Genomic DNA, 14,809 nt, shown 5'->3' on the forward strand with positions numbered 1-14,809 from the left:
TGAGAGCAAAGCTCCATCTCAAAAAAAAAAAAAATAGAAAGTAATCTTTACTTTTGGAAACACAATGTTAAGTATAGATTGGAATGAATATATAAATACACAAACATATATTTTTAAGAGCCCCCCAAAAAAATGTACTTTGAGCTCTTTTGTGTGCTTTTCTCTGCAAGCCACTCTGATAAAAAGGTATACAGTCAACTCATTATTTACTACTTATTTTAAAGACTATCCTTAGCAAAAATCTAATCCTAGAATGTTTGCCTGTCACTTAGCACACCCATCAATCGGTAGGAGTAAAACTGGAGAATGACAACTAATTTTTAACACTGACCATTTAAAACACAAGTGGCAAGACAAAAGTGTATGGGGAACCATCCACCTGAGTAAACACGGTCTGAGTTTTCATCATCGTTTCACATTTTCTGTGCTATAGCTGCCATCCATAAAAACTGTTCATCAAGATTTCTCTACAATTAAATTCTATTTACATGTAAAATGTTAAACCTTTTGTACTCTAAAGAATTCAAGTGAAGCCAATACGCAGATGAGTTACCTGGAGCAAAGTTTGTTGTCCCGAAGAACCTAATGGTGCCCAGTCTCTGACCTACCACTAGCACTCTCTCCCCGAGGCGGAGCTCCCCCTCACAACGGCTATTATTTGCTGTAGATGTTGCTGAGGAATTCAAACCTGTTTAAGTCGGGGAGGGACACGGGGGCAGGGCAGGAAAACAGGAGAAAAAACAAAGAGAGAAAAACTCAAAAAGCACATTAGCCAAAAAAAACACACTAGGTATTCTAACTAGTCTAATTAGTTAGTGATCTTAATATCTGATGCCTTTCATCACATAAGTCATCTACAGTCACGTTTCTCACGTGTGAGGTCAAGTTACTCAAAGGAAATGTGAGGAGTTTCCTGGGAAAATTACTGCCATGGGAAATTCACAAAACCTTATCCCTGGTAAAGTACCAAATCTGCCAATATTGCCTGCAGCATTTCTACTAGAAGAGGGGTCACAGCAAACTGTTTCTGCAAAGAGCTGGACAGTAAATATGTTAGAATTTGCTAGCCATACCTCTGCCACAACTATTGAACTCTGCCATTGCAGCATGGAAGCAAATACAGACAATACATTTTTTTAAATGTGCATGGCTGGATTCCAAACAACTTTACAAAAACAAGTGGTAGGTCAGATTTTGCCCATGGGCCATAGTTTGCCAATTTCTATTCTACTAAAATACTAGAATTATATTATTCATAGTTCACTTAGACTCAGTGTAAATTATATTAAAAGTCATGTGATTTGACTTTTTCTTTTTTTTAAGAAACAGGGTCTTGCTGTATTGACCAAGCTGGTCTCAAACTCCTGGGCTCAAGCGATCTTCCCACCTCAGCTTCCCAAAGTTCTAGGATAACAAGCATGAGCCACTGTGACCAGCCAAAGGTAGCATGATTTGAAGTTTAAATTGCTATATGGTCCCAATTATCCTAAATTGATTTTGTTATTAAGAACAAAACCACTGCCCTCTCAGCTTGATTCATTCAAAACGAAGCCTTGAGATGCCCACTATTAACACAGAAGTCCTAGAGAAATATGATCTACAAAGCGGTTCAAACATAACAGCTGAAAGAGAAGAGGTGGGCGCTTGAGCCTTGTCCCGTCACTACATAAACAGAGATTTGAAGAGCTGCCATCTGAGAGGGAGTAGAGAACTCTGGAGGAGGGCATGGGATGAAGGCTAAGTCATATTGTGAAAAAAGAAGAGACCAAAAACACAGCAACTAAACAAGGAACATAAACCCATGGAGAAGGTCTGGATTATACCAGTAAGTCCTAGGCCCTCACCATAACTATTATTCTACAGCACTTCATAGTTTATAAAGTGCTTTTCCTAAAAATTATACTGAAAAATAAGATACAAACTCAGGAATTAACTAAGACACACTTGTCAACAGCCAGTAAGTGGTACACCTAGATTAAAACCAAGACTCAGTGACCAGAAATCCTCAGGCCCATCCCCTTGTTGCCTGTAGACAATGAACCAAAGATGGCAGGTTCAACAGTGGGACACAGGCTAAGCATGATGGCTCACGCCTGTAAATCCCAGCACTTTGGGAGGCCAAGGTGGGAGGATCACATGGGTCCAGGAGTAGAAGGCTGCAGTAGCTATGACTGCAACACTGTACTCCACCTGGGTGACAGAGCAAGACCTTGTCTTTAATAAAAAAAAAAAAAAAAAGTAAAAAACAATGGGATATGATGAGGCTGAGGTCCCTACCTTTCCCATTCCCCAAATCCTTTATTTCTACTCTTCTTTCTCTAATTTTTTAACCTAACTTTCCATTATTGTTCGTTCTCTGCAGTCTACATCTCCCTCAAATGCAAATCTATAGAAAAAGTGGAATATCTACCCACTCGAGAAACATGTTTTAAGTAAATGTCTCTGGGGTTCCCAACACAGACTTTCCCATATCTCCCATTCTCTGCCCATTTCCCTCTTTGAAAGGTCCTCTTTCTCCCTCTGATCACTCTCTTCATCTTCACTATTAAGTCAACATAACCCTCAAATTTATTTTTTAAAAGGTAAATATATAGGCATGCTAGACTACTTTGTTTAGAAGGTTAAAAAACTAATTCCATACCCACATATAAATTTTAAAATCAAGTAAATGTCAAAAGCGCAAAGGCCAAATGAAGGGGGCCTTAAAACGTGAATGAAATTCGGACAAGCAGGACGGCTGTGTCAGCACTGTACCTTCTCACCTCTGCTCCTCACAACATAAACACACACTGGTGGGGGTATGGAGAGAGGAAGCCCTTTAGAGAATAAATACTCTAGGCAAACAATTTCAGGCAACACTTTCAGGTTCTCTACTTTTAGGGTCCCAATGTTTAGGCTTATTATGTCAATGTTATTGTTGAGAGTTTTGGAGATTTTTTCCCATCAAGTATTTTTTTAAAAATCTGTCATGAACATTTTCCATACTAAAATGTTGGTTCAGTACAAGTACTATTAAAAGAAGTACTAAAAAAAAAAAAAATCTGGTAATAAAGAGGTTCACGAAGAACAATTTTTGCCAAGATGGCTTTTGCCTTTCTGGACAAGTTCACTGTATAGGCAGCAAACAAGTGAACTTCAACAGACAAAATCTATGTCATTTCAAAAGGAAGTCTGATAAAGCGTTTTACGTATCTTTACAAATAACTGAAGAAATGTGGACTGAGTGAGATTATGCAGGTTCACGGCTAAAAAGCCGTCTCAGAACTGGCTGGTATTGCCATCCTGGGAGAGGACGCTATGACCTTCTCCTAGGTTTTAAGCAAACATAGTTTTAAAACAACCACTTGAATAAAAACAGAGAACGCATGCTTTTTAAATATGAAGATGACACAAAGACCTATGAAGAGGCTAAATTCAGATGAGGTGAAACCACTAAGAATGAATTACACGAAAATAAATGCAAAGTCTTATATCTGACACAGCAAAACGAAGAGACCTTAAGGCTTAAGGCTCAGGGGGAGGCGGGGGAAAAGTAAAAGTAGTTCAATCTGATTGAAGTAAAGGGTTCCTTCTACACATTTAAAAAGAGCAAATCTACTTACAAACAAACCAAGATAAAAAACACCAAGAAAGCCTGGTTGAAAAAGCCATAGATACCAGCACTGGCTCTGGATGAAAGGGAAGGGCTTTTGCTCATTGTCTTCTTGTTACTGCTGATTGCATTCTGTTTCTTGGGGTAGCTCTGTCTGTGTTCCAAAGAAGATGTAGAGGAGCAGCTGCTGACAGATCCAAGCAGGGCAACTGCAACAGATAAAGAAAAAGAACGTGTCAAACTGCGGAAAATAAGATGTGGACCAAGAAGCAGCTCGTCGAGGCAAATCTTTCTGAAACTCTTCATTTATAACTTCCTCAATTATGGATTACCTAGTGTCAAATTAAATGCCTGATTTCATCCAAATAGCAACTACAGTTTATCTATAAAAGATTTTATAACACAAGCAATATTTTAAGGATTCCCACGGTAAGATCACAATCTTATATAGGAGGTGTCACCACATCAATTGATGTAAACTGACTACTTAATCTAATGACCATCACTCACCTCTCACCTTAGATGACATAGAGTCCCATCTTATTTATACAAAAATTAAACATGATATTAGTATGTTTTAAGGCAACAAAAGCTTAATATTAAGACGTTTTGAGTTAAACCAGGAGGCAAGTAGGAATACTCATGCTCAATTCATCGAATGATTTGATAGCTAAAGGCAAATGAAACATTTGTGTAGAGCCATCTATATTATGGAATTTCCTTTTATTTTCTTTCTTTTTTTTATTATACTTTAAGTTCTAGGGTACATGTGCATAACGTGCAGGTTTGTTACATATGTATACTTGTGCCATCTTGGTGTGCTGCACCCATCAACTCGTCAGCACCCATCAAGTCATCATTTATATCATGTATAACTCCCCAATGCAATCCCTCCCCCCTCCCCATGATAGGCCCCTTATTTTCTTAAATCTAGTAGTTATCTAATTCAAGTAAGACAAAAGAATCATAGTACAGTGTTTTACACACACAAAATATAATGTACATAGTTTGGTATGAGCTGCTTCAGTGATTTCTAAGTTTAGTTTTTACTGTAATTTCTCCCTTACCAACTTTAAAACTTAACCTCCATATAAACTGTTTTCCGACTATTAATTTAAAGTTCCACCAAAAGTTCAATTTTGAGAAACAGAGGTTACAAGGTATATTACCGTCTTTCTCTGTCACAGTTTTCAGTTCTTCCCCAGGAGGCAATGAAAGTGTTGACCCAGAAGCACTATCTTTTTTTGATGTCATTAATCCTTGGACGCAAAAATGAAACACTTTCAGCAAGAATTTTAACATTAAGAATGTTAACATTAAACGTAAAATGTATTTTTTAAAGTACATGGACCCCTCATTATCTAAGTCTTACTCACTTCTGAAAACATACTGGATAACAACTGCACAGACATATGAGGACATGTTTTAGTATAAGTACTAGCATATGAGAAGGAGACAATAACAGTGGCTACAAAGATAAATTCATGTCTCATCAAAATGATGACATTCTGAGATGGGTCCTGAGGGACAGGTCAGATTTCTTCCTGAGAATACTGGCCGTATGGTTAGGAAGAGCTGAGGTCAGGAAGAGCTGAGGGCAGGCATTCTGGATGGACAAAAAGAAAATCTTAAGACACAGAAAATGGTGAGTAGCTTGGCTAGACTAGAGTACTTCTGGAATGTAGGAAAAGCCAGACTAGACAGACAGGTCACAGTAACACCTCAGAGGGGGTGACAGTGCCCAGCTAAGGACTGAGAACTCTTCTGCAAAGAAGGAGCCTCTGCTGGGCTTTGAAAAGGAACACTGGCATGAACAGTCTAGTTAAATAACACTCTCCTGACAGCAGGGCTGCAATGAAACCACAGCAGGAGAGGCTGGAAGCAGGGACCAGTCAGACGTTATTAGCATAGTCCAAGCATTAGAGCCTGAACTCCAACAGCAGAAACTGAATGAAGAGGGTGGAGAGGAGACATTTTATGAAGGCAACCTGAAGAGGACATTTTTATTTTTCATTATATTTTTCAGTTATAAAATATTTTCTTTAAAGTTTTTATACAAATAATACAAGGAGATTCCTTGTACACTTTGGGTTTCCTCCAAAGGTAATATTTTGCAAAATTATGGCATAATAAGTATGTCAACCAGGATACTGGCAGTGATACAATTCACCAGTCTTAGATTTCTACAATTCTGCTTGTACTTATTTGTGTGTTTGTGTGTGTGTGTGTGTGTGTGTGTGTGTGTATATATACACACCTCTTTGGTTCTTTTTCACATCTTCTATTTCTTGGCTGAAACTTTCTTTTCATTTGTTTCAATAGTGTTCATGTTTGTTTTTTTTTTTTTTTAAAGAAACAGTGTCTTGTTCCGTTAGCCAGGCTGTAGTGCAATGGCACAATCATAGCCCATTGCAGCCTAAACTCCTGGACTCAAGCGATCCTCCTGCCTCAGTCTCTGGAGTAGCTGGGACTACAGGTGTGCACCACAATGCCCAGCTACACCCTTAATTCTTAGAGTGTGGTTATATTACTAAAAATCTTTATGTGTTCATTGCACTGGCCATGTAGTCTCAAAGCTGCTATGCTTGAACTGTCTTTTTCCTTGTAAGAGGTGTTGACTTTCCTGGTTTTTCATATTTTGGGTAATTTAAAATTGTATCTTGTGTCTTTTGAATATTATGTATGGACACTGGAATAGGTCGTGTTTAAATCCTATGGAGGATGTTGACTGTTTCGTTTCAGCAGGCAGTCCACCCATGTAGGCTCCAGGCGGAAGCTCCTGACCACCCTCTGCACACTGTGGTTCCGATGTGGGTTCCGTTTCTGCAGCCTCTACGGTGCTATTTGAATTTGTCTAATGTGCTGTGCAGCCCAGTAGTCAGGCTGGGACCCAAGCAGTGGTCTACCAAGGAGACCAAAGGCTTTGGTCAGATCCATGCATACACCACTTGCAGGAAGACCTAGGCGTTCACAGCCAAAATTGTGAGGCCTCTTTCTTGAGCTCCCTCTTCTCCATGATTTCCCTGATACTTCCTGCTCCTGGGCATCCCTTGTTGGTATTCTGAGTAGAATGTCTAAGCTTTAGTTTCCTTGCTCTGTCATATGATCTTGAGATTGATTGTGCCTCTGGGGCCAAGCAGTGAGAAAACAGAAGAAAAACCAGTAGGGATTCCACCTATGTCCTTGGACCAAAGTTTCTCTGGTCAGAGACACGGATTTCCCTTCCATGAGGTTTCAGGTGCCTGCCCATCCATAGCTGCCCATCCATACCATGGAGGACTGCCTGGGGACTGGATGGGAGAGAAACAAGGGAAAGAAAAGGCAAACGAGGAAAACAACAGGCAATTTCACCCACATTCTATCTAACAGGAGGCCCCTTTTTTGCTCCTCAGACCAGAAATAGAGGGGGCTTCTCTTGGAGCTTTCTGTCCATATTTACTGTATACTTCTGGGCTTCAGGTTAAAAGGATGCTACTTATAATAGCACCAAAAAGTACGGAGTACATACCAATAGACCTAACAAGGCAGATACAAAATATCTGTAGAAAAAAATTACACAATTTTGTTGAGATATTTTCAAAGGGCCTAATGAAATAGAAAGATATTCTAAACTCATAATTTAAAAACTGACTATTGTAAAGATGTCAGTTCTTTCCACACTGATTTAAGCTTTAACTAAAATATCAGTTAAAACCTCAACAGAATTTTTAAAAGGAAACTTAACAGTTCATTGTAAACTGTATATAGAAGTGTGATTTACAAAAGCCCAAAACAGGCAAGACAATGATCAAGAATGAGATAAGAGGCTCTCCACTACTAGACATCAGGACTCATTTTTAAAAACTACTTACTATGGAGTGCAGTATTGACACAGGGATATTCAAATAGGCCAGCGGAATAGAATATAAAGGCCAGCCGAATTCTTGGACAAATTCCTTTCATCCTAGTAGAAAGCTTTCCACCTCAAGTATTTACAAATTAGCAAGTATTTATCGAGCACCTATTTTGTGCATTGCTACAGTGAAAACAACACTACAATTTGCTCTCATGGTTCAGTTAAAGTTTGAAATTTTGCTGACAGAATAGGACACTTGCACAAATAAAGCAATCAGAGGACAAAATCCAAGATAACAAATAACAATTGGGTAGTACGGATAAAAAGTACATACAAAGTTAGGGAATGAGGAGATTAAAGTGAACTGGAGTTATCAAGAAAGTGTTCATGGAGAAACAGGATAGGAATAAGAAGTCAAAAAAATGGTGAGGACCTCAAAAGGCAGAAGTCAAATTACTGCACCCAGAAAAATAGCATGAGAAAAAGTATGAAGGGAGGAGTGAGAAAACGTACGTAAAAGACAGGGAAGAGATACGATAAACTGTAGTTCACCTATGGAAGCCATGCGAGACTCTATCAATAAAGAAAGAGAGCCGCAACTGCTAGTTTCAGGAGTCAGAACTTTTTCCTGGTAAAAGAGAAGTCACTAAACATCCTTCAATAGGCGAGGAGTCTAAAGCTAGTTTTGTTCCATAAAAGTGTAATGAAAGTATGAAATCTAGCTTTGAGGATAGATTATGTGTGATAAAAGTATGGAGACGGTAAGGGGAAAAAAGGAAGGAACAAATCTGAAATACATTTGCAGGGACTGAAGTCATTAAAATTGAGGTTTAAAAACACGCAAGATGCAGGTTTTATTAAATTCAGGTTTCATAGTTGGCTAACAAAAAAAAGCGAAGCAATCTAAATAGTAGGAATTCTACAAATAAAATTAAAATACTGAAGCAGCACTAAAATACCGAATAACTTTGTGGTTTGACTTACCAGTATTTACTTTGGACGTTACATGAGCTATGTCAATTTTCTGGGACCTGATGAGAGGGACAGCAGCTTTTGTAGAAGGAGTGTGTGCTACATTCTTCCTTCGATCTTTTGCTTTACTTATCTTTGAAAGAGGTGCAAAAATACCTAAGGGAGAATGCAGAATTTTAGTGTTAAACAGTTAAAACATTTCAAATAAAGGAACAAGTACAACTAATTAGTAATATAAATCTTTAATATAAACCTTTAATGCCCACCGTATGTCCTATGATGAGAGGGAAAAAAATGTAAGACACAGTACTTACCCTCAAAGAGCTTACAGTCTAGTTTTCGAGACTAACCACACATCAATAATGTAAGAACCACATTTCAGTTGTTAAGTGAAATTCAGGAGAAAGAGAAATGAGTAAAGGTAATATTAATAGTTTTCTATTATTTCTAAGCAATTGGCAAATAATAGTGAGCTATAGAGCATAAAAACCTATTCTTCCATGCCAACTTATATCTCCTTTGGAAGTTATATTCATCCCACATTATAGCTTTTTATGTCCATGTCTAATCTCTCTTCCAGACTAACACTTTTAAAGACAAAATTTAAACGTTACTTAAATCTGCATTCCCCCACTGTATCTAATTACAGTGTGTTACACATAGCAGGGATAAAATAAGGCTTTCTGACTATAAAATATAATCTTCCTAAAAGGCCTGGCTCTCAGGTCCTGACAACTGGAAACAATACAGTGTGCATTGGGGAGGGCAGCAGCAGGGGCAGGGGGTTGCCTTTCTGCAGCAGTTGGGAGTACAAAATTCCATCAAAAAGGAGTTTATCCACACAATAAAATAACCAGTATAAGAAGAATGCACTGACATTAAAGATAGTGAATATAGACTATAAATACCAAGATAATCTGGCTAAGATATTTAAAAAGTGAAAATAAAGCCATAATATATATTACACTCTCTGAGTGTTTACAATCTAGCAAATATACATTATGACTAAAATGGAATATATTAAAAACAACTTGTTTTAAAGCAGGGTAGAAATGCTCGAGACTCTATAAGAAGTGGTGCTTTGTTAATAACTAAGAAGTACCAATTCCACTACTTTTCTGCTAATCTTAAAATTCTCTCCCACCTCAGAGTCCATACTACTTTATCCTGATTTTCCTATCTTTTTTTTAACTTATTCACAATGTTCTCTCTTCTGTCTCCTATCTATGCAATTTTCCATGACTTTCTATTCTTTCTCTAAATTGTTTTCCTTCCCTAACACACACACACATACACACACCCTCTCTCTCTCTTTCTCTCTCAAGCTTGGTGATAATGATGACGATCATGATGATTACAACCAGTGTTGGCGAGGGTTTGATGACAGAAATTATTTTATACCCTGGAAATGTAAATTTGTATGATCTTTTTAGAAAACAAAAATCTTGACCTAGTCCACTTTATAGAATTTTAAAGAAATAATTATATTTAACGGTACTGACAAAGGTTACAAGGTTTCATCTGTATACTAAAAGAAAAAAATACATTTCAAAAGCTGCCACAATTTCTAGTTTACTACAATGACCCAATCACACTTCTGGAAATGAATCATGAGAAAATACTCTAAATAGGAGGAAAAGGTTGTATATCTCAATATGTCATCACTATAATATTATTCATAAGTAGGAGAAAACATACTTGTCTGCCAATATGATGAATGAATTAACTATATCCATAAACCACTATATCATTATAACATTATAAGACAATAAAGATTATGTAGAAATATATAAAAATATGAAAAGTAAATCAGGCCAGGTGCAGTGGCTCACACCTGTAATCCCAGCCCTTTAGGAGGCCAAGGCAGGCGGATCACCCGAGACGAGGAGTTTAAGATCAGCCTGACCAGCATGGCAAAACCCCATCTCTACTAAAAACACAAAAATTAGCCAGGCACAGTGGTGCGTGCCTGTAATCCCACTCGGGAGGCTGAGGCAGGAGAATCGCTTGAACCTGGGAGGCCACTGCACTCCAGCCTGGGCGACAGACAGAGAGACTGTCTCAAAAAAAAAAAAAAAAAAAAAAGAAAATCAAAAAAATTAAGTTATATATTCGATTACACTGTAACATTTGTGAAAAATTGTATGTGGGAATACAGACAGCAGGCAGGATTGGAAGAAACCTAAAATAAACATGTATAAGAGAAGTCAGGTTATGGAGTATTTTTCTAATTTATTTGATTTGTGTCATTAATGTCATAACAATGTTCCATAAATTATGTTTTTCTTCATCTCAGGGAAAACGTGTGATTTTTTGGACAGCAGCAAGTTGAAGGGCCAAAGTCTAGATCGGGGATCAGTCACTGAAGGACACTTTTCAGTATTAGTAAATCCTCTTACAATTATTAAAAGAGAAGGGCAGCCCTCTCCATCTTTTTGTACTTTCTCTTCAACTTCCACTGACCATAAAATGTTTCTCTTCTGACCAAGCCCCATCATTTGGTGAATCTTCCTGCTAACAAAGTGGGATGGGGTAGAGGGCTAAATTAATTGGAGTGGGGAGAGGAGAGACTGCTGGAGGCAGCTGTGTTGGGTGGAATTGTCTAGGCTGTGGTATGTTGGTTTTCTCTTTTTTTCTTTTCTCCTTTGATTATATAAGACCTATTTAATTTTAATTTATTATGGTGATCACACAGGCAAAAAAAAAAGGAGAGAAAATGTACCTCTTTTACTGGAATAATGTTTATGATTACAAGTGAATAAGGTATTTTTATCAATATGAAGGCAACCTTGGCTGATATAACCTCTATCATGAATACTGACACCTCTACTTCACTATAAATAATAAATATATTTTCTAACAAAAAAAAATCTCACCAGGAAATTTCTGTAAGCTAAAGTATATTTGTGTATTAAATTAAACATTTAATTCTATGGCTTAGAAAGATTTCCTCAGTATATAAAACCTCATCTATATAGTTTGCATTTTTCTTATTTTTTTTTTTTTTTATTAACCAAAGTATTTCAGAGAGCCAAAACTAAATGTAAAGCAATGACTGGATACATAGTATACAGGCAGCCTCTATTACTCAGTTACTCAGGCTAACTGAATTATTGATAGGATTTTTCTCAAATCTCGACATGTAACTGTAAGGCTTAACTAAAAACAAACACATGATGAAGAATTATTTGGAAAGACAAAAATAACAAATTTCCAGATAAACATGGCCCACTGAACACAGCTTTAACTCCAATTCTTCTTCTCCAACCCCCACTAAAATATCGGTAAGGAATAAAAATGGTATGAACTCTGAAGGAAAAAAAAAGAAAAGGAGAAAAAATACCAAAAGCTTCCTAGAAGGAAGAAAGGGTCAAAAATAGAAGATGGAAAAACCTGTACCTACTTTTTGTTTTTTCTTTTTCATTTTATACTAAATAATCTGTACAACAATACTTCAAAACTTCTGAACAGCAATATTGGAAGCTCAGGATAGTAACTATGGCCCAACAGCCATATCCTGGCTACTGCCTGTTTATTGGTCAAGTTTTATTGAAATGTAGCCACATCCATTTGCTTATACACTGCCTATGGCTGCCTGTTTACTACGACAGCAGAGCTGAGTAGCAGGTGCACCAGAAAGTGCAGAGCCCACAAGGCCTAAAACATTTACTATGTGGCCCCTTATAGAAAAAGTCTGTCAAACTCTACCTGATACACTAGAGTATCTCCTTAAATATACTCAGAGAATATGAAATCCAACCTCACATTCCTTATCCCAAATTATCGCATGAAGTATGAGGGGAGAAATCAATGTGTGTTTAGAACAGAAGGACTCAACACATTTACTTCTCATGAGTCCTTTGTCAGAAAGCTACTGAAGGACATCCTATACCAAAAACAAGTCAACCAAGAAACTGTTACAATGGGTTTCACATTCTCTCCGGATATTTAAGGTAATACTCTATTGTCTCATGTAGAGCACTAAATCTTTCTCGTCATAGTACGAACTCACTAGATGTCTCGAACCGGAAAAATCAAGAAAGACGGGGGGCGGAGCAAGATGGCCGAATAGGAACAGCTCCAGTCTCCAACTCCCAGCGCGAGCGACACAGAAGACCGGTGATTTCTGCATTTTCAACTGAGGTACTGGGGTCATCTCACTAGGGAGTGCCGGACAATCAGTGCTGGTCAGCTGCTGCAGCCCGACCAGCGAGAGCTGAAGCAGGGCGAGGCATCGCCTCACCTGGGAAGCGCAAGGGGGAAAGGAATCCCTTTTCCTAGCCAGGGGAACTGAGACACACAACACCTGGAAAATCGGGTGACTCCTACCCCGATTTTAAATACTGTGCTTTAAGCAAACGGGCAAACCAGGAGAATACATCCCACACCTGGCCGGGAGGGTCCCACGCCCATGAAGCCTCCCTCATTGCTAATACAGCAGTCTGCAATCTAACCGCAAGGCAGCAGCGAGGCTGGGGTAGGGGCGCCCGCCATTGCTGGGGCTTAAGTAGGTAAACAAAGCCGCTGGGAAGCTCGAACTGGATGGAGCTCACAGCAGCTCAAGGAAATCTGCCTGTCTCTGTAGACTCCACCTCTGGGGACAGGGCACAGCTAAACAACAACAACAAAAGCAGCAGGAACCTCTGCAGATGCAAACGACTCTGTCTGACAGCTTTGAAGAGAGCAGTGGATCTCCCAACAAGGAGGTTGAGATCTGAGAAGGGACAGACTGCCTGCTCAAGTGGGTCCCTGACCCCTGAGTAGCCTAACTGGGAGACATCCCCCACTAGGGGCAGTCTGACATCCCACACCTCACAGGGTGGAGTACACCCCTAAGAGGAAGCTTCCAAAGTAAGAATCAGACAGGTACACTTGCTGTTCAGCAATATTCTATCTTCTGCAACCTCTGCTGCTGATACCCAGGCAAACAGGGTCTGGAGTGGACCTCAAGCAATCTCCAACAGACCTACAGCTGAGGGTCCTGAATATTAGAAGGAAAACTTTCAAACAGGAAGAACACCTATACCAAAACCCCATCAGTACGTCACCATCATCAAAGACCAGAGACAGATAAAACCACAAAGATGGGGAAGAAGCAGGGCAGAAAAGCTGGAAATTCAAAAAATAAGAGCGCATCTCCCCCTGCAAAGGAGCGCAGCCCATCGCCAGCAACAGATCAAAGCTGGTCAGAGAATGACTTTGACAAGATGAGAGAAGAAGGCTTCAGTCCATCAAACTTCTCAGAGCTAAAGGAGGAATTACGTACCCAGCGCAAAGAAACTAAAAATCTTGAAAAAAGAGTGGAAGAATTGATAGCTAGAATAATTAATGCAGAGAAGGTCATAAACGAAGTGACAGAGATGAAAACCATGGCACAAGAAATACGTGACAAATGCACAAGCTTCAGTAACCGACTTGATCAACTGGAAGAAAGAGTATCAGCGATTGAGGATCAAAGGAATGAAATGAAGTGAGAAGAGAAACCAAAAGAAAAAGAAATGAACAAAGCCTGCAAGAAGTATGGGATTATGTAAAAAGACCAAATCTACATCTGATTGGGGTGCCTGAAAGTGAGGGGGAAAATGGAACCAAGTTGGAAAACACTCTTCAGGATATCATCCAGGAGAACTCCCCCAACCTAGTAGGGCAGGCCAACATTCAAATTCAGGAAATACAGAGAACGCCACAAAGATACTCCTCAAGAAGAGCAACTCCAAGACACATAATTGCCAGATTCACCAAAGTTGTAATGAAGGAAAGAATCTTAAGGGCAGCCAGAGAGAAAGGCCGGGTTACTCACAAAGGGAAGCCCATCAGACTAACAGCAGATCTCTCGGCAGAAACTCTCCAAGCCAGAAGAGAGTAGGGGCCAATATTCAACGTTCTTAAAGAAAAGAATTTTAAACCCAGAATTTCATATCCAGCCAAACTAAGTTTCATCAGTGAAGGAGAAATAAAATCCTTTACAGATAAGCAAATGCTTAGAGATTTTGTCACCACCAGGCCTGCCTTACAAGAGACCCTGAAGGAAGCCCTAAACATGGAAAGGAACAACCGGTACCAGCCATTGCAAAAACATGCCAAAATGTAAAGACCATCGAGGCTAGGAAGAAACTGCATCAACTAACGAGCAAAATAACCAGTTAATATCATAATGGCAGGATCAAGTTCACACATAACAATATTAACCTTAAACGTTAATGGAAAATGCTCCAATGAAAAGACACAGACTGGCAAACTGGATAAAGAGTCAAGACCCATCAGTCTGCTGTATTCAGGAGACCCATCTCACATGCAGAGACATACACAGGCTCAAAATAAAGGGATGGAGGAAGATCTACCAAGCAAATGGAGAACAAAAAAAAAGCAGGGGTTGCAATACTAGTCTCTGATAAAACAGACTTTAAACC

At 38.9% G+C, this 14,809-nt stretch overlaps 1 protein-coding gene across 6 annotated transcripts in view; it reads right to left on the reverse strand.

Annotated features, from left to right (window-relative positions):
* CLIP4 (CAP-Gly domain containing linker protein family member 4) overlaps positions 1–14,809 on the reverse strand; it is a 105,672-nt gene that overhangs the window by 22,670 nt on the left and 68,193 nt on the right. For all 6 annotated transcript variants that reach the window (XM_033176155.1, XM_033176156.1, XM_033176154.1 and 3 more), the window contains 4 exons: positions 8,412–8,555; positions 4,762–4,851; positions 3,658–3,801; positions 554–688 (listed from right to left, as the gene is read on the reverse strand). In XM_033176155.1, the coding sequence (XP_033032046.1) occupies positions 554–688; positions 3,658–3,801; positions 4,762–4,851; positions 8,412–8,555 (513 nt within the window). The remainder of the gene's footprint in view (positions 1–553; positions 689–3,657; positions 3,802–4,761; positions 4,852–8,411; positions 8,556–14,809) is intronic.

This window comes from Trachypithecus francoisi, unplaced genomic scaffold, assembly GCF_009764315.1.
Source record: "Trachypithecus francoisi isolate TF-2019V2 unplaced genomic scaffold, Tfra_2.0 Lachesis_group17, whole genome shotgun sequence".
In the NCBI taxonomy this organism is placed as follows: domain Eukaryota; kingdom Metazoa; phylum Chordata; class Mammalia; order Primates; family Cercopithecidae; genus Trachypithecus; species Trachypithecus francoisi.